The sequence below is a fragment of the Artibeus jamaicensis genome, unplaced genomic scaffold, assembly GCF_021234435.1.
Source record: "Artibeus jamaicensis isolate MK-2021 breed Jamaican fruit bat unplaced genomic scaffold, CSHL_Jam_final scaffold_369, whole genome shotgun sequence".
In the NCBI taxonomy this organism is placed as follows: Eukaryota; Metazoa; Chordata; class Mammalia; order Chiroptera; family Phyllostomidae; genus Artibeus; species Artibeus jamaicensis.
In genome coordinates this window covers 12,708,769-12,728,912 of record NW_026522042.1, presented here as the reverse complement: position 1 = coordinate 12,728,912, position 20,144 = coordinate 12,708,769, and the positions used below count along the sequence as shown (strand labels likewise).

The following is a 20,144-nucleotide window of genomic DNA, read 5'->3' as shown; positions in this document are numbered from 1 at the left end:
GAGGCTCAGACCTCCCAGGTTCTCTGCACACTTACATTTTCCTTAGAGGCGGTTTCTATCTAAACCCCAAGGATTCTTGTAATAAACTGTATGCCTGCACCCAGGTGCCCCTGGGTGCTGGGACTATCCCTCCAGCTCTTGGGAGTGCTGCCAGCAGTGGCCCTCAATTGTCACCTCTGCTTAAAAGAGCTTCCCTGCCCAAGACAGTCATCTGCTTCCAGGGGCAAACCACACCCAGTGACTGGTCCTTGCTGGGCATAGGGACCTGGCTCCCTCCCGCCCCCTGGAGGTCCACTCCATCTCCAGGGCTCCCACGGAGCTGGAGGAGGCCTTTGTCAAGGCTGCGATGTAGCCCAGCTCTGCCCTTGCCCGAGCCCACCTCCTTCCCTCTCCTTCCACAACTGCTGAACATCCGGCACGCTGGTCTCCGTCTTGGAGTCTGTGTCCCAGGAACTTGATCTGCAGCAAATTCCTGAAAGATGGCCCTGAAGGCTTTTGTCCCACGAGGAGCAGACTGTGGTCTAATCTCATGTCGGACCCCCACATTTGCCAGAAACCTCACTGGCATCCAGCATGAATTGGGCTCAAATATTTAGAAGAAACAATTTTAAAAATTTGCTTAAATCCACAGTTATTTGAGTGTTCTGAGAAAAAAAATAGAAATCTAAAAAGGAAGAGAGATTCCAGGAAAGTGATGACATTAAGATCAGACTCTGGTCATTTTCTAATTGAAGATGCAGGATATAAACTATTCTATTAATACAGGCTAACGAGGTCCTCGGGAATCTGCATAAATTACTGTGTGTGTGTGTGGGGTGTGTGTGTGTGTGTGTGTGTGTGTGTATCAGCTTCTTAGTCAAACAACCTACTGTCTTCTCTGAGCCTTAGCTTCTTTCTTGCTAAAGGATGGGGAGGGATGAAGGAGGATGATGTGTGGTCACAGGCTGACGTGAGCACAGCTCAGAAAATGCAGCTGACACGTGGCAACGCTTCCTACTGGCGCCCACGTGGCCGCGACCAAGTGGAGTTGGGAGAAATTCTTTTCTTTTTGCCAAGAATGTGAGTAAAGAAAATGTCTACTTTGGAAAGTCAGCTGATCTAGATTAGTAGTTTTCAAAACTTTTAAGCAGAATTATTTTTCTTTTTTTAAGCAAGACCTTGCCAATAAGGTGGATGAAATCTGAATATTATTAAGCACAGATTTTATAAGTTCAAGTATGCAATGGTTAAAAATAAATGAGTGGGATTCACAGAAACTATTAAGATCAACAGAGAATTTTGACACTGAGCTTATGAGTGGCATTACGACTTATATGGACTGCAGCATCTAATTTTTTTGTGTGAGTTTTTGGTTCCATACTATTGAAAAATCTTGACTTATATGGACAAATAATTGTAAAATGTAAATGATAATAGTTTAGAACAAATCAACCTGCAATTTCAGGATATTTTTCAGTTAAATTGTGTTGATGAGAGATTTAAGGTCTGCAGAAAGCCAAATTAATTTGACCAGGTAAGTTAATGCATTGGTGGTTTCTGATATGTTAAAACTGGACTTGTAATATTTTTTAGTGTAAGCACTGTTCTTTACTGCACTTTTAAAAAATAGTTAAATTTTTAAATGAAATTAGCATCAAGCAATGTTGGAAGCTCTTGGATTCCATGAAACTAAGTTTGCAAACTGTAAGATTTGCTGGAGTTTCTATGCTTATTCTAAATGTTTAAATCTATGCTTCTTCTTCAGTCACTGGCAGTCACCAAGACACTTAACACTATGCTAGAACACTCTACTGTACATGTAATTTACTCTCTAGTGACTTCGAAGGGAAAGGCTGGGAGGGTGCAGAGCCCGCTACGCCTGGCACAGAGTAAGTGCTCTGTACACAGTTGTCGATATGAACGACCTACTTGTCACTGGTAGGAATGCCTGTTGACTAAGCAAATAACAACTCTGTAGGATACAGTTTGATGAGGGGACAGAAATTAGTGTATTGGTAAAGGTAATAGTTACTATATCAGCAGGCACGCTCCTAGGCTCAAACAATAAATAGCCCAGGGGGCTAAAGAAAACCAGGGACAGAGGGTGGAGGCTTAGAGCCCAGGCAAGGAGTGAACTTGGCTTAATTCCATCTTTTGGTTGATTCAGCCTCATACCAATGTCAGATGCAAACCAATTATTCCAAAATGAGTGAAATGTAAGTCTATTTTTATAACTCTCATTTCTTCAGTACCTATTCTATGCTAGACAAAAAGTATGCATGTGATAAATGCTTATAAAAATACAAAAAAAAAACTAGGCTGAAAATCTTTTTTCCCAACTACTAAAGCCATCAGAGTTGGGACACACCAGTCCAACCCTGCCTCTGGGGTGGGGTTGGGGGATCTCCACACTAAGTACCTGTCATACTATTGGGGTGGCTATGCTACTTCAGTTCTGCAAGGCTGCTCACTTAGGGCCATAGGAGCATGCAACCAGAAATTTCAAAAATAGAGAATGTCCAGAATATAAGAAAGGCAGTACCTTTCAGCATTAGTTTTTTGTTGTTTTTTTTAAGTATATACATGAGTTTTCCTATACTCAATGCCTGGCTCAGGAAGCTGAATTGCACCAATAACCAATGACTAGCTCCTGCAGAGCATGAATGATGCTAATCAATGAGGGACAAGAAGCACACATTGTCCATGACAACCAGGAGCTATCAGTATCTTGGAGACCGAAAGTGGACTACCGATCTCAAATCTCCTTAGCTCAGGAAAGTCTCTTATGTTCCCTCCTTCACTGGAACAACCACAAATGGCACAGATATTTTCTGATGTTGATCTACAGCTAATGGTTAACGACAGTCTTCCTTTCGAGTCTGCACTGCCAAGGCTGCCACTCCATTCCACAGCTCGGGTCTGTCCCCACCCGACATGCATCCTTTAGATGCTTGCTTTTACTTTTGATCCCCCTGAGACCGTATTGTATTCACAACACGCTCATTTCTGGCCCAGAGCTGGCTCTCGTTTGTTTCTGAAGAGGTCACTCCTGCTGTCTTTCCTTGTCCTGTTCTGTGCCCACATACAATGACTATTTGGATGCCTTCCCTGTTCCGTCTTCCAGTAGAAAGACCACTCAGACTAACAGATCATCAACTCCTTCCTTGGGAGCCTTTTGTGAAATTACTCTAAATGCACAATGACCTTTTCTGCTCAAAATTACAGTTGGCTTCACATGCTCATCAACAAGCACTTTCATCAGTGATCAGTGACCAGATTTGTGCATGCCCCACTTACCGCTTAGCTGCCCCTCAGCTGTTTGGAAGCAAGCCACTATGTCTGATCAGCTTCTCTGTTATCTCCCACATAGCACAGCCTGGAACTCGGACATATGCAGCCTTCAGTATTTACTGATCAGCTTAACCGGAGCAGTGATTTTACCTTCTAAAATATAAAACACCTGTATGGTACATTTCTCTTTCTTGTTGAACTTTGCAGGGTAGCACAGACCCCTGACATACGCTTTCTGATAATGACTGTGGCCCGAGATCTGGAACACACTATTCCCGCTCCTCACCTGGACTAAACACCGGAAACCAGCTGTAGAATTCATTCTTGTAGGGGACGGTGTCGAACTCGCTGCACTGCATCTGCCGAAACGTCGGTGCACCTGGGCGGCAGGGGTGCACGTTGCACAGGCGGTAGCGTTTTCTTTCTCCAGTGCAGTACTTGCCTCCGAACTTTGGCCTACCGGTGGGACACACAACTGTCCTGTTAGTTTCCTTAAAGGCCAGCACCTGCATTTCAAACTCCCCTAGCACGTGGCCGTGCTCACTCTGTCCCAAACCATGTCCCTCTCTATCCTCAAAGCCCACCTTTTAAATTCATTCTTCCAAGTTCATACATTTTCGTTTGCGTGGTGGCCCATGACCATCCAGTCCCAAGTGCAGAGCTGCCTATTTTGAAAGAGTCTGACCTTCTCCCTCAGTCAGTTGCTTTGCTACCAGTTGTAACTTTTTATTTGTTTCCTCTTCTTCATTTTCATAATCACCAAACTTGCCCAACCCTTGTCTTCATGTCTGGCTCCCCTCTGACCATCTTTATTTCTTCATTCAGCCCAATATATACGCCATTATTTGGTTAACTCTTACAATTACCTGAATCATTTTTTTCTTCTTTAAACACCTTTAATGGCACCCGATGGCCACAGAATCAAGTCCTGCCTCTTGAGCTTGACCTTCAAGGTCCTCATGATCCTGGCTTTATTCACAGTAACAACCTTACCTCCCACTCTCCCCTCGTGTGCACACCATTCCACTGATATAAGTGGACGTATTCAATATTTTTTCTCTGTGCCTCTGGACAGATTTCCCCTCTCTTAAGGCCCTAGATGTCCACATACCACCCATGCTTTAAGGAGCAAATTAATGCCATCTCCACCATGATTCTTCCCGGAATCCTGCCAGAAGGAATCTCTTTCTCCTCTTCAGCAAAGCCCCCTTACCCTACTGTATGTGCTTCCTGCACTCAGCACTCCCAAAGATGATTTTCTGACTTAGGAAGTTCAGTCATTGAACTTCCAGTAGGCGGCACAAAGAACTGTCCTTGGTATGTGAGGTTAGGCTGGTTTTCTATCAGTCATGACAGAGTGACTCTGTGACTTGGCATCTCTCCAATTCATCTCCATCTGACAAACATCACTGAGGCCAATTTTATAAGCCAAGCCCTGCTGGGTCCTCCCTAGACAGCTGACCAACATCAAGGGTACAGTCTCAAGGTCACTTGGTCACTCACTGACCTGGATCCGTGAGAGTCCCACTGGCATTGCTCTCAGCAAACTTAAGCCAACCAGCTACTGAGTCCATATGTGGTCACTCAGCTGAGGGGACTCTCTGACAGACTGTGGCCTCTGAAACGGGAATTAGGACCCTTGTCCCCCTGAAGCTCCATTAGAGACTCGCCCTTCCGTGCCTCAACAAGGATGCCCATTTCGGACGAGCACGGGTCCCTGACCGTTATCCCAAAGAGGCCACAGACCGGTGGCAGCTGCTATGCAGCACCGACAATAGGGCCGGAGCGGCTCGTCTGTGTCTCTGATTTCCCACACTTTGAAATAAACTATCAAGATACTTTTATAAAAAATGAAGTATAAGAAATTCCTGTTTTACATTTTTGAATTCAAATAAACCTCATATTTTTTAAAAACCAACTTTTATCCAAGAGTAAGAGTTTAAAACAATTTTGTCCAAATTCCTCAACTGTACACTTAACGTGTGTGGAAATGATAAAATATCATAATAATGACTATACCAATTACCATTCACTGACAATTTTTGTTGTAGGTGTTGCATTAAACTATAGATATTAACTCTTAGAAATTTATTATATGAGGTATGAGGTATATGTGGGGTGTGTGTGTGTATATATATAAACACATAATAATGTATTTATTAATGAAGAGAAAAGATTTGAAACAGATACTGAGGAGGCTATAGTAAGATGTATCATTTGCCTTTTTAAAAAAACGTGACTCTTCCTCCCCAACGCAGACTAACGTAAAAATAGGTAAAAGGAGTTTAATACATTTTCTTCTTACCGGAGGCATTCAGTGTATACTTTAAAAAAATTATACTTGGGAACTGGTATACCAAGAAGTAATACAATTAGAATTATTTCAAGTATATATATTTGGAAAACAAGGGAATCTAAATTAAATTTATATGTAATATCATCATACAAACGTAAAACATGAAAAAAATTGAAGGCCACTTGTGAAATAATTCCTATGGAATCCTTAAAAGTCTCATATAGATCTCTAAGGTTTACAAAATGCTTATCTAAAACAGTAAAAATAATAATCCTCGAAAATGTGCCTAGCTATTTTTTTAGTTACCTCACTCAGGGAGAAAAAAACATTTTTGTAAAATTATATGTTCTCTATGATTGACAGAAAGCTGCAGTCTTATCAGCAGAATGTGGTCTAGGGACCTCTTACTGAAAGAGTGGTTTGTCTAGAAGAACTTAAATGTGTAATTTTCTAGGGGCTTTCCCACAAATCACACTGTATTTTTTTTAAAGTGCTTATTTTTCCAGGTGATGGAATCAGCATATTTATCCAGGTTCTAGCAAGAATTCAGTGCCAAGCCAAAATGAAATCCAACAGAACCACTGTTTTTTACCCTCTATGTATCTCAGGTCCCCTCGTGTCTTTGGGAGCCCACTTAATGTCCCTTAGGAGGCTCGGGGTCCCTAATGTCACACTAGCCACGACCGGTGACTCCAGGAAGGAGGGAACATATTTGGCTGTGCTCACTCAGGGTTGTTGCAGAGTCTCTCTGCGCTCTGGGCTCCGGCCCCGCACGTCCTGGAGCAGTGCGACCAGGGGGACCAGCGGCCCCAGCCTCCAGGGATGCTCTCCGGTTTCTTCCCCACCGTGATACACTTGCCAGCCATGCACCACTGGAAAGAGAAGAGGAGGAGATGTGTGGGTCAGGAAGATTGCCATAGCAGAATGAGCCCAGAACCTTGGAAGTCTGACTGTAATCCTCTGAGCAAGCCTCCTACAGTCGTACATCACACGGAGAACAAAGACAAACTCCTACAAGAGTTTCTTCCACGAGGAATCAGAGAATTTCAGGAGCTCAGGGAACTTAATGGTGTCTAGCCACAGCCAACGCAGGAGTGTTACTCAAAGTGTGGTTGCAGACTGCAGGCCAGAGTGTAAACCAACACATCTCTTCCTTAATGAGAAAGCCTTGCTAGGAAGAGCATGTCAGCTTAGTATGTATGCTTAGTAACATAGCTGTTTGGTGACATAACTGATTTACCTCTCTGGTTCCAGCTCCTTGTCTCGTAGACAATAACAAACATTTTGCAGACTGGTACTGTAATGACACTTCTTTATAGCCTCTATGGGTATTTAATGTCAGCAACAGATAACTTTACTCTCCTGGAAAACGTCCATTCGTTGCCAAAAATTATGACTTACTGAGAACTTGAAGTTCTTTCTAGGATCAAGAAAAATTTCTCCTTTTCTGCAACTCTACCCAGCGTTTTTAGTTTCTGGCCTTTGAGGTGATCCAGACACACACAAAATCCACTCTCTCCCTCTTCAGGGCAAAGCTTCAACAGCTCTCAGTTTAGGGGGTGAAACGCGAAACAGGAAACAAAAGGAAGAAAAGACAACTTGGTTGTTAGAAATGGCCACATTACCTGGAGGATTTGGCTATGTTTTAGCTCTTGTCCTCATTATTTCTGATCACTGTGTATGTTGACCAAGTTCTAAAATCTCAGTGATGGGTCAGGCCACACTGAAGCTGCATAAAGATTCCCCCTAAACGCCCAAATTCTCAGCCCACAACAGACCTACTGGCTCCAGGCAGCTGCACGTATTACCAGCTCTTGGCAAGTCTAGAGAACACCTAACATCTCTGAGTTCGTGGGTGTCTGGCTTTCCTGCTTAGTAGAGTGGACAGATGTTCAAGACACACAGTCAGGTCAGATAATGAGAAAGAAGAAAGTGGCCCAAACCCATCATCTCTGGAAAGAAGCCACCACTGACCTAGCCTTCCTAATGTTTAACATGAAGGGGAAAGAAGTGAAAACCAGGTCAGCAGACGCTACTAACCACAAGCTCCATAGAAGTTCATCAGGAAAAGAGGGAACAAATGTGTTGCCAGCCCGGCATGGAACTGCGTCTTCCCTGAACTACTTGCTCCCGGCAAAGGCTCACAAGGTGCAGTAGCAGTGAACCCTTCCCTGCGGCTGGCCTGGTTCTAGGATCTCTGTCTGCCCAGGGACAGCTGCTCTCCAGGGCCTTCTCCCCGGCCGTCCCCGAGAACTCCACGCCCACCGCCCACCCGCCTTTCTTCACCTTCTTCTCACCACATCGCGTCCCATCCGCCGCAGCATCCAGCTTGGAGCGGCAGAAGCCTCTCACCAAGCACCACAGTGTCTGACAAACATTCTGGAAAAAAAAATGTGAGATCACCCTTTTTAATATTTTCAAAACTTGCACAAATGCGTTTCTAGAGTGGTGGTAAAATATAGGCACTCACCCACCCACCCGCAAGAAATGCTGCTGTTCGTAGTGAACAAGAGTGAGAAAAGGCGACCCATCAAGAGCACTCCCAGTTCAGACTTGTCTGGACTTTGTCGTCACGCATAAACAGTGGTGTGTAGCCCATCCTGGGCAACAAGAAAATGGGAGCTACAGCACACCTCCTAAGAGCTGAGACTGTAATTTCAGCACGTGTGGCACAATATCACTGCCCTTAGGCAGGGTAACTGGTGATATTAGCCATCAAAGGCCAATCCGAAAACTGTGGATAGAAGTTGGCAGAGAAGGGGTGACTGTCACTTGCGCCTGCTCACTGAAGGAAAAGGAAACCAGTCCTCCCAGAGAGCCTCCACTTGCTTTCTTACTACTGAAAGTAGCCAGCTGTTTAATCTGCCGGCCTCCAAGGAGACCAGTGAGGGGACTGGAGCATTTTCTAGAAAAGGGCAGACTTTAGAGATATGTAGGAGGCAGGACTGGTGTGATGTGGTAGCCAGTTAGAAGTGAGGAGTAGGGGGTTTTGCACCAACTTTATCTTTTCTGTTCACTTTTGCTTGTTCTAAGCATTTGTTTACTGCTCCCTCAAAGTCTTTCTCTGTTTCTTTTTCTGTCCTTATCTCATTGTATGAAAAAGTTCCTACCTGCCTCCTCTACCAGAGCTCCTCACGGGCAGAGGCTCTGCCTTATTCACTGTATTTTATTTTAAACTGTTCTTAACACATAGCATACGCCATAGTACACCATCTGAAAGGTGCAGAATAGTACAGCGTAAAAAGTGAGTCAACTGCCCACCCCAGTCCACGATCCACAGAGGAAGCCATTGCTGAGTCTCGTGTAGCTTCAGAGAAGTCAACACACAAGTGGCAGCACAATACACACGCCTGCTTTTTACAATTTTTATATCGTTGTAACAACGCTTGTACGTAGTATTTCAATGCCTGAATGGAGCATACTTTAACCAGTTCCCTACTGGATGTCTTACTAATCTCAGAGTGCTCATCTTTTCCTTCTCGCTCAGCACCGGGCACAGAGCCTGGCATGGGCTCAGCAAGAGTCGCTTCTCCTCGTCTGTGTGCTAACGATAGTGCTTTCACACTAACGGCCCGAGTTCGGGGAATAGTCAATACCCAGCTTACAAAGGAGCACTCACGGGCCAGTTGGGGCTTTGTCCTGTGGTCAGTGGGGACCGTAAGATTGGAGAAGAGCCATGGTTAGATTTGTGGGGGGTGGGATTTGAGATAACTTGAGAAATACTGGGGGAAAGACGAGGCGGGAGGTAATTACGACAGTGAGGAGAGGTGATGAGAGACTGAATCAAGACAGTAGCCGTGGGAATGAAAAAAAAAAAAAAAAACAGGGCAGGGCTGCAGACTCTTTAGGAGTTAGCCCTTGGACATTGAAAATAAAGATGAAGAGATTGGGGATGAGTCTTTTCCCTACCATGAGAGCTGGTGGTGCTCTTGAACCAGGCAGGAGGTTCAGGAAAGAGAGCAATGATGGGGATTAAGTCATTTGCACGTGTGAATAACTGATTCTTGAAACTCACTATAGAGTTTTCTTCCCCACCCTCCAGTGGCAAAGGATAGCTGGCTCCACAGAATGCCAAGAAGGTAGAATTAAGTCATATAATGACTGCAACATCAGTCCTTCTGCCTTACAGACATCTTGCCATATAAATAGAAAGTTTTCATTTCTGTGTCTGGATCTTGATATTTCCAAATATTCCCCTGGCCCTTCTTCCAGCATACTGGACATCTGAAGACCTGCACATGCCCATATGAGGCACCGGGATACCCAGCACTTACTTCTACTTCCTGGCAGAAGGTAGCGTTGGGGCCATACTGCAGCTGGCATTGGTGGTGAACATCATAGATCACTCCGGGAGCAATGACCTTGGACTTCAAGCCTTTCTTCTGGGGCATGTCATCAAGACAGAACCCCCAGCCCCGGCTGAAAAGAAGTTAATAGAAATGAGAGCATAGGTTTATGATTTCCTTCATCTTTAGTCTTTCATTCAACAGAAGCTGCTACCCCTCTTGTCTACTCTTTGTCCTTCAAGGCAACTGTAGTCCTACAAGGCAGAGAACACGCCAGGCCCATGTGGGAGCTGTCTAAAAGAAAACCAAAACTACACCCCACTCCATTAGTTCAGATGTGGTCTAGGAAATACAAGGAGTGGTGAAATTAGAAAATCATCATCTTATCTACAGTAGAGTTTGGGTGGTCCCTTGTGACATACCCTGGTTGTTCCTGCCAGTCCCCAAGGACCTAATGCACGCTCAGCTTATAGGAAGCCACCTTGAGACAGCAGCATTCAGGGCACAGGATATGCCCCTGGCTGTGGCTGGAGGGCAGAATCCAGCTAGATCTCGGGATCAGATGCCACCCTGATAGTGTGACTGGAGAGGAACTGAGAGTTTTCCAGGCCTCGTGTCAAACTCAGACTGATGTCTGGTTCCAGGAGACCCAGATGGGGCTGCTCTGAGACGCACTGTCACTTACTCCAGGAAGCGGGTGATGTACTCCTTGCTGCACTTGGACCAGGTCAGCGGGCTGGGATTGTACTGGAGCTGGCGGGACATGATGAACGGGTGCCTGCCCACGGGCTCGCAGTCGTTTTCCTTCCCGTCGTGCTGGATGCCGAAGCTGCGGGGGTACAGCGTACAAGAATATCAAGGGGACGGTTTCTCTGGGGAGAAAATGCCCACGGGGGGCTACAGAAGGCACCCTCACTAAAGGGGACTGTGAAGTTGGAGAGGGACAGCTGATTTTCAACTAAAAGCACAGGGAACACTTCAGGCACGCTTTGCTTCAAATAGGTACCTCTAGGAGCCATGTGGCTAAATCAAAAACTTCTGTTTGGTAGAAAGTAAAGAGCTCCCGGTTAGCTTTCTCTGAGTCTAGAGTCAGGAGGGCAAATGCTGCCTCGAGCTGTTTTCCTTCTTCTGCCGCAGTAACCACAGCACCAAGGAGCAAAAGCTGCCTTCCCCCTTCGCAGCATAATTTAAGCAAGAGCTTGGAAGGGAAAGCTTACGAGAGGCTTGTCAAAGGCCACAAGCTTTGAGGAGCTGTGCTTCTTTCTCATACTGCTACAAGAGCCCCCACATTCGCAGAGATTTGAGAGGCTTCCTAGTCCCATGGGTAGGAGCAGGTCTTCCGAAGACAGATGGCCTAGACCGCAATCATGGCTCTGACACTCAACGATCCATGTTACCAAATCTCCCTCCTTTCCCTCTGCTAGGAAATAGGGTGATCGTCACAGTGTAGCATGTGCTTTGAATGGAATAAAGACTAAGAACCACTTAGCCAGGTGCCTGACATAGAATAAGGGCTTCACAAATGGAAAAAATTCTCACTGCTGTTTGTATCATTGTCTAGCTTATTTGCCTTTTCTCGATGGAGAGGCTTAGCATTTGAGACTTGTCAGAAGTCACACAGCTGCTTAGGGGCAAAACGCGCTTCTCTGCAGGTCTTTGCACTGCTATTACAGTGTCCTTTCCCGTGTCTCCTTTGGTCCGCTCCCTGGCCGCCCACTGCCGGGGCTGACCAGGTACAGCAGCCTTGGAAGGCCCTGAGAGCTTACCTGTCCACCACGGCAGCGGGGTGTCTGGGAAAGAAACAACCTCTGAAGTGTCCATTCAGAGGCCTAGTCCTCAGAGGAGCACCCCAAGATGCCTTCTGGGATCCCAGAAGATTCCCTTCACACGGCCCTGCTTACTGGCCACTTGCAACCCAGAGATGTGCCTCCAATTTCCAGATCTGAATGGAGAACATTATGACCTTTTGGTTTGCCAGTGAAATTCAACCCTCTGACATTAACAGAGGCAACTCTTGCAAAGAATGGTCTTTGAGGGATTTGACTCTTCCCATATTTTTTAAAATGCATTATGCTGTGATGACTTACATACAGACTCCCATGGCATTCTATCATGAGTGAGAAACTGCAAAGGAGCCAGAGAGTTACCCTATGAAGCTCTTACTATCCACAGAGAATGGGATTCGGTGAGAGCTTTTGCCTGAGCGGGCCTTCCCCAGGGTGCTGCAAATCCAGACCTTCCCAATCCAGGAGTTCACCTGCTTCGTAATCGGCAAAAGCCCTACCCTGCAAATATGGCTCTAAAACACACACGAATAATGATTTTTCTAGCATTGACTATCCTAGCACAACAAGCCATACAGATGGATGCTACCAACTGGGTGGATTCAAACCCACACTCAAAATGCATCAGCTCCCCCAAAGCTCACTGTGGTCCCTCTGAAGTGTTCCACTCACTAAAGTGTTTTCCCCTCCAGCTTCGTCCCCCTTTATACTCCCGTTGGACCAGAAAAAAGCAGTGCTCCTAAGCAAATGTCCCCTCTGGACAGTGTCTACTTTCTCTAAATGGGTGGGGCACTCAAGTCACACGGGAACAGTGGCTCAATGAGGAAGGAGGGACAGGGACAGACAGCACCTGGGGCCACAGGGATGGAAGCCTTGTTTCCTGGAAGCTGCCTCCCGACAGGTGTGGTGCCACCTGAGGAGCAGCGTGGAGGAAGGAACTCCCTGGAGCCTGAGAGAGCTTCCTGAGTGGTAGGATTCTCCTGCTTCACTCTGTCTTTGTGTGTACACTCCTTTAAGGTGGGTTTGCCCAACTGCAGACACAAAACAGCAAGTTAATTGCCTGGGTTTTAGGGTATCAGTTGGTGAAATGGGTCTACTCCTTGTCCTTTACTATTCCTGTTACGGTGGAGTGGAACCAACAAGAGCCACGAAGTCAGAATATCAGCTTTTCTGACTCATTCAGACAAGATCCATGTTGTATATGCAAATGAGCAAGGCTCTGTAAATGAAATACACCCCCAACTAGAAGTGGGGGGTGGAATACGGGGTGGACAGTGCTTTTTAAGTGTTTGCCTGTATCGTATTTTCATACCTGAAAGGAAAGGATGCCAGGTCCAGCGAGCCCCTCTAAATTTCCTCCCAGAATGCTGCCTCATTTCTGGTAACTCACGCAGGAGCCCAGCAGGGTGATATGAGACCTACCCATGGATGGCTGATATCATCCATGGCCCTTGCAAATGGATATTTTAAGTTTCCTCTCAAAATAAAAGTAAAAGTATTCACTTAGGCCATAGCACATGATTTTGCAGGACCTGCCCAGCATATTTTCGAGTCTCTTCGCACGGTCAGATTGAATTTAAGGACATGAAGGATCTATTCTTTGAACACAGTAGGAAGGATTTCAGATTATCTTTGATTAAAGCCAAGTCTTTTCAGCTTGTTCTTAGCTTGAGTACACCATTGCTGGAAAGGTTGTGAGCAATCATTTCTCAGTTCGATCTAGTTATACCAGCATGGCTTGGCACGTCAAGCCAACTAGATTGGAGGCTGTTGGAGACACATCTCTCCACATATCAGGATTGAGGACACCTATATGTTTGCACATGAGAATAACTTTCATTTTGTCAAGTTTTATTATCAATATGCCAACAACTAGGACCTGGCCTTTTCAAGACCTAGCATTCTGGCCCCAGTCATTATGGAATTATAAGCAAGTCATTTAACCCTGGTCTCTGAACTTTTGACAACTAAGGAAACTTGGAAGGGCAACTGTGTAAGAATCAGAAAAGGTCACCATGAGCAAAGATTTGTCATTAGAGAACAAGGTTAAGATCAGCCACACCCTTGAATTCCCAGCTATCATATACATATGTGAAAGCTATGCAGTGAAGAAGGCTGATGGGAAAAGATGCACTGGAAGTATGGTGTTGGAGGAGAAACTCTACGCACACCCTGGTCCACCAGAAAGGTGAACAAGTGGGTTTCAGAGCCAATGAAGCCTGAAGCATTGCTGGAGGCAAAAATAGCCAAACTGAAGCTGTCCTAACTTCAGGAACATCATGAGAAGGCAGGGATATTTGGAAAAGACAGTAATGCTGGGGAAAAAACGGCAGCAGAAAAAAAAAACAAATAAGAGACAGATTGACTCCGTAAATGCAGCCATAGACATGTGTCTGCTGGTGAGGACGGGACACGGTGCACGTCATTCATTCACAGAGTCACCAGGAGTTGAAGCCGACTCAACAGTATGTAACGACAAGGACACTAGAACATATATTTATTTCCTCGGGCTTTTTGGTAAGGATCAAAGAAATCACAGTACCTAAGAAACTACCTAGTTCAACCTACTCATTTCACAGGTAAGAAAACAAATGCCTCTTTGAAGGGAATTATTGAAGGCCATAACATGGGCTGATGAAAAAGCCAGAACAAGCACTCACCTTTCTCAACTCCCAAGCCAATACTCTGGTTTTGTACGTCAGGTAAAGGCATTTTGCAGTTCCAATAGGACATGAGAAAAAGAGTGAGAGAGCCCAGCCGAGAGAGCCCAGGTCTGGAGTAACCCAGTCTCCAGGGTTCTTCCCAACCCCACCTCCTTTCCGGACCTTCTCTAAGGAGGAGCTCTGGGCTGGCAGCCTCGTGACGGGCAGCGAGTAGAGACTTTCACGGGGCCCCGCTCTGAGTTTCTGATCAGGATGATGTGCTCTCACTTGTGGTTTGTAAACAGACTGGCAAATTAAGCTACAAATAAGCTAGATCTTTCCTCCATGGGGACCTCTGATACCTGGGGAATCCAGAATCCTCATTATTTCCTCAGTCAAATATTCTGAAACCTACTTTCAAATGAATTTTTATCCAAAGTGACACATTTTGGGTCAACTTGGACTTCTGTTAATTGGTTTGTTGGATGGTTTTTCCAGATTCATAGAAGTTTTCAATTTCTTATTTATTTAATATTCTCCTTTATACACATCAGTAAAACGAGCCTAACACTAGTATTTACTTCATAAGGTCGCTGGGGTGATTCAATGACACATTGCAAAGCAACTGGCATAAAGGAAGGGCACAGAATGTTACAGTTTGTGACTTTTTTAATGATGTTAACATATCATTGTTTCACAAGAACTAACCAGGATTGTTACCCTTGAGTTAATCGGCTGAGTTAAAGCTTCTGCCCTTGCTTCTGCGCACCTCATTTTAATTCAGAGACCGCCACGGCCTCTGGGACTCTGTGATGGAAGGAGCACAAGAGGTCAAGGCAGAGAAGATGCTGGGATCTTTAAAGCTATGATTATTTGTAGACAGCAGACGAGAAAGCAGAAGTTAGGAGGGGGCATTTGAAGCCACAGTGCAACCCAGGGGCCCCCACGGAAGGCGCTCTCCATCCCTTCTGCTGTCTATACTGACACATGAACTTGGCAGAGTGGTCTCAGTCTCCTGGGCCCTTTACCTGTGTCCAAGCTCATGGGCGATGGTGAAAGCCAGAGGGAGGCCCGAGTCCTCATTGATGTTACAGCTCCGGTGCGGCTGGCACATTCCCGACAGGTGAGACAGACCCAGGGTCTCGCAGGGGCGGTTGACTCCTGCGCAGATGTCTTTCCTGAAAGCGGAGGACAGAAGTGCCTAGGAACAGGCAGAGAGGCACAGACACGCCCACGACACCCGCCTGGGGAAATCTGAGTGTTAATTCACACTCAGTGTGGTCTGAAAAGCGGGATTCAAATAATTTTTAAAAGTCCATATGAGCATAGGGAGCAATTGTGAATACATTAAGACTGTTCCGGTCTCACCACTTGCGTATTGAATCTCACTAACATCTAAGTATGTGAGAATTTATGACAGATGCTTTATTCTGAGCTGCTTTTGTGCTTTGATCTCAGGAAGCTGAATTATGTTATTTGCTCAAAAACAGAAGGATTTGCTTGCAAATTTGAACTTTTACACAGGGAACGGAAAGCAAGTAGTAACTGGGGTTTTTCAAATGTGAAATAATTTTTTTGGTTTTTTCCGAAGTCTGTGCTCAAAACTTGTAGAAACTCTCACTAATGAGAAAGGCAATTGGTCCCATACAATCATCCAGAGATCAATCAATTTCCGCTCCAGCTCCACAAGCCTAACGAGATTGCACAGGGGAGGAATGAACCTGCAAATGAACACATGCTGAGATGGAGAGGGAGCGGGAGAGAGAAAGGTCGTTTCCCTTTTCACCGGGACCTCCTTATTTCCCCACCCTGGAAGAAGAAAGGAAAGACCCCAGGATCTCTCAAAATACTAGTTACAGCTATTAAATACAAAAATGCACTCCCATATCCTGGCAGGGGCCATGTCAGTCACTGACTCGCCTTTTGAGTCATTCGCTGGTCATCGGTTTTCTTCAGTTCAGTAAAAACTCTTTGCCAAGAGTGACGAGCACCAATGCCAACCAGGTCTGAGCCTTAGTTGGTTCCAGATCTTCAGCCCACAGGCTCTGTGCGGCCCCATTCCTGGCAGCCCATGGTCTGCTTGTGTGTCTGCTGGGCCGTGGAAGACATCCAGCCCTTGCAAACCGCTGTGAATTCTCAGCTCTGCAGGAGGCCGCGGCTGGGACAACGGATGGTGAGAGCAGCTGCCATGCTGTGCGCATGCCACAGGCCCAGGCCCGTGCCCACTAACAGCAGCAGCTGCTGGGTGGCTCCCTGCTAGAGGGCCGACAGGACCAGACAGCCCAACCACTGAATAACTCCTGGGTCTGCAGTCGGACCGACCAAAGACTTTTCTACTCCTACCTCAAGAGGCATTTTTTACTATTTTTGTTTTTACTATTTTTTACTATTCCTCCTTTTACTAGGTCAGCATGGAGCTGCTGGGAAAAGGTGAAGGGGGCTCATTGCTAACCTGCCCACCTTCTCATTCTCGACAGTGCAGGAAGTTAGGTCCATGAAATAAAATGCTAAAGAGGCTGAAAGGGGTAAGAAAATGATGGTAGGAATATGGTTTTTGCAGGAAAGGAGCTTGAGCTGCCGAAAGGACATGAGCTCTACCTCCCCCGGGCCTGGGGGATATCATAAGAAAATATGCCTTTAGTTCACCGTCACTAAACCATTCCTTTATGAAATGTTCAAGGGACTTATCTAAGAAAAAGAAGATCAAAACTATTAATAGTAAAATGACAACAAACTCACAACTGTGCACACCTGAACCTAAAAAAACAAAAACAAAAACAAAAGCAAACTAAGCAAACAACAGGAACAGAATCACACAAATGGAGATCACAGGGAGGGTTATCAGCGGAGAGGGGGAGAGTGGGGGAACAGGTACAGGGAATAAGAAGCATAATTGGTAGGTATAAAAAAGACAGGGGGAGGTTAAGAATAGTAGAGTAAATGGAGAAGCCAAAGAACTTACATAATATGACCCACATGAACTTAGAGGGAGGAATGCTGGAGGGAATGGGGGTACTGGGAGGAGGGGGAGAAAGGGGAGAAAAAAGAATGGGACAATTGGAATAGCATAATAAAATATACTATAAAAAAACATGCCTTGCATGTAGCCACCAGCCATGTTTCACAGGCTGTGTTCACACCAGAGCCACCTTCTGCTGAATGAAACTCTACAGGTAACTCTGCAAAAGTGGGTCTCGGCACAGCCCTCCAGGGGCAAGCTCAGCCTTGTATCTCTCTCTCCCTTCCTCATTCTATGTCTCATTCAGACCGGAGGTTCTCATGAGGGGGTGATTTTGCCCCCCGCCCCATCCTAGGGGACACTGGGTAATGTGTGGAGATAGTTTGGTTGTGACATCTTGGAGGAAGGTTATTGGCTTCTCGTGGACAGGGGCCAGAGGCACTGTTAAATATACTACTGGGCACAGGACACCCCCTTACAACAAAGGACTGTCCAGCCCAATATGCCATGGGGGCTACGGTTGAGGGATCCTGCTTTAGAAACTGAAATACTCTCCACTGTCTAGGAGCTGGCAAGGTTCATCACAGCTTGAAATAAGTCCCCTGTTCTAAGAAAGAAAAATTACCGTAATAACAAAAAAAGGAGAGCAGGTCCTTTATATTATTATTGCGTAATAGTTAAGAATACAGCTATGACAGTCAAACTAAATGGTTTTTAAGCCCCAGCTTTACCTGTTATGGCAATGACATAAGCCAGATGGAGCTTCCAGGTAGCCAGTGCTGGTCCTGGAACCCAGGGTTCTTCCCTACAGACAGGTCCTGCCCGCACTGAAGTCCTCACCTGGCTTGCTGCCCAGGCCCCCGGTGTTGGCTCCCCAGGACCCCTGTGTTCACACTCCACACCCTCACTAACCTGTTTCCCAGGGGAGCTGTTGAACAGCCCAAGGAGTCAAAGGTCCTAATGGACCTCATGGGACAGGTTTGTGCTACAGACTCCTTTTGGAACATGTTTGCATTTGCCAAAGTTTTGATACTTTTGCTGAAAACAGTGATTCTGACAGAGTTTTTGGTTGGGGTAAGGCAGGTGTTTGGATAGAGTAGGGGCTGACTGTCATCCTTGTAGGTATTCTTTCAATGGGGGTTAACCTGTCAAAGGGACTGACGACAGGCCAGCATGTTCAGGAACAGCCCGTCCTCTGCAGGGACTCCCCCTGCCCCCACCCCCCCACACACAGGGCCTGCCAGGGCATGAAGGGTCAGGCAAAGGGGCTTCTTTTATTACACATCCCTGGATTTCTGGGTGTCTCTGAATCTTCACAGGAGTCCTCATGAGAACTTACATCCCTCCATTCATGAAAGGCCTTCATTTGTCCAGATTAAAATAATGCCTGGTATACAGTAGGTGCTCAACAAATATCGAGTCAATGAGCCAATGTAGCCTTCCGAGAGCCTCTGTTTCAGGGAAGTTCACTAGCTTTTGACAGCTGGGAGTCCCAGAAGGACTGACGGTTTGAATTAGAACTGCAGGGTCTGTCAGTAGTCAAAACAAAATAGCATCTTCACGAGGGTGAAAGGAAGAAAGAGGTGAGCAGAGCACTCTGTCTGTCTGTTGTGTTTGTCTGTTCAGGGGAGGACCTCTCCCGTCTTCTGGCCTCAGCATCAGTCAGAGATCAGTTATAAGAAAGACTTATTTCTCTAGAAACAGCTGTATGTTTCTAAACTAGAGGAACATTGTTGAAATTAAAAATGAAGGGTTGGAATTCCCATGTTTAAAAGTAACCAGTCTTTAATGAGGATCTGCAAACGAGCTGCCTGATTGTTTATAAGGGCGCATAGAGAAGACAGTTTTACAGAGAACTTCACCATTGGGTTAGGAAAGAGGCCAGCACTTGGCCAGCAGACACAGTTCATTAACATGGAGACTTCGGGCACAATCAGCAAGTTTGCTAACTGTCCCCTCACTGGCATGGGCGTCAGGAGTTGTTTACATTGTAGAAGCTACCTTAAAACCAACCAATAGCAGCAAAGAGTAGGAGAATTTCATGAGTATGGATACCTGACCACCCTCCCACCCGCCAGCCCTCCGTGGCTTGCAAGCCCCAGCTTTTTCTGGTCTCAGGGTACCTGGTGAGCAGGACGGCCACATCGTGGTGGGCAGGGTTGAGGTCACTCTTGGGATTGATGCTCTTCTGCCACTTACAAAAGCTGGACAGTGTCTTCTCTGCATGGTGAACTATTTTCAATCCTTGCTGGAGAAAGAAGAGGAAGAGATGCATCGGCACGGGTGAGTTTACTGTGATCAGCACCATCACTTTGGTCCCTAGAAGCAGCTGAGTGAGATGAGCTCTGGCCTGGTGCCTCCAACATGTGGCAGAATTTGGCAGAGCCCCAGGCACTTCTCTGGGCCAACCGCCGGCTCTAAACACTAGGACCCTCATGCCTTCCACTGAAAGAACCTGGAGGGGAGAACTGTAGAACAAAAATGACCCCTGCCACATTTAACTCCGGGAACAAACCTAGAAGTATATTAGCAAAGACCAGCAGCTGTTTGAAGTTCTATTTCCAGTGGCTCTCTGCTTCTACAGTTACTACAATTCCAAAAAGCCTTTCTCTAAAAAATTTCTAATACAAAATGAATGGACTTGGAACAACAGCTTCTTCCTTTCGGGACGCATCCGACAAGGCTGGGGCTGCACTGGATGCTCCCCTGTCCAACCAGCCTTCTCAGTTTGACATCTGTGGGTGAAGGGCAGAGGGTTAGGATCATTGGAACCAGGTAGGATCACTGGTTGTCTGACAGCCATTAGGATGCTGTAGAAGATGCACCAGGCTGCAGCTCTCAGGGTCCCTGAGTCATCCATCTGGTGCACAGTTGCTAATGAGGATGGAAGGAGAGGGGTTGTTCCAA

The 20,144-nt window shown here is 46.1% G+C and overlaps 1 protein-coding gene across 2 annotated transcripts in view; it reads right to left on the bottom strand.

Moving 5' to 3' along the window:
* Positions 1 to 20,144, bottom strand: part of ADAMTS12 (ADAM metallopeptidase with thrombospondin type 1 motif 12) — a 214,093-nt gene that overhangs the window by 82,412 nt on the left and 111,537 nt on the right. For both annotated transcript variants that reach the window (XM_053657378.1, XM_037129004.2), the window contains exons 6-12: positions 19,361 to 19,485; positions 15,307 to 15,456; positions 10,538 to 10,681; positions 9,841 to 9,985; positions 7,853 to 7,945; positions 6,293 to 6,438; positions 3,557 to 3,726 (exon numbers count right to left, since the gene is read on the bottom strand). In XM_053657378.1, the coding sequence (XP_053513353.1) occupies positions 3,557 to 3,726; positions 6,293 to 6,438; positions 7,853 to 7,945; positions 9,841 to 9,985; positions 10,538 to 10,681; positions 15,307 to 15,456; positions 19,361 to 19,485 (973 nt within the window). The remainder of the gene's footprint in view (positions 1 to 3,556; positions 3,727 to 6,292; positions 6,439 to 7,852; positions 7,946 to 9,840; positions 9,986 to 10,537; positions 10,682 to 15,306; positions 15,457 to 19,360; positions 19,486 to 20,144) is intronic.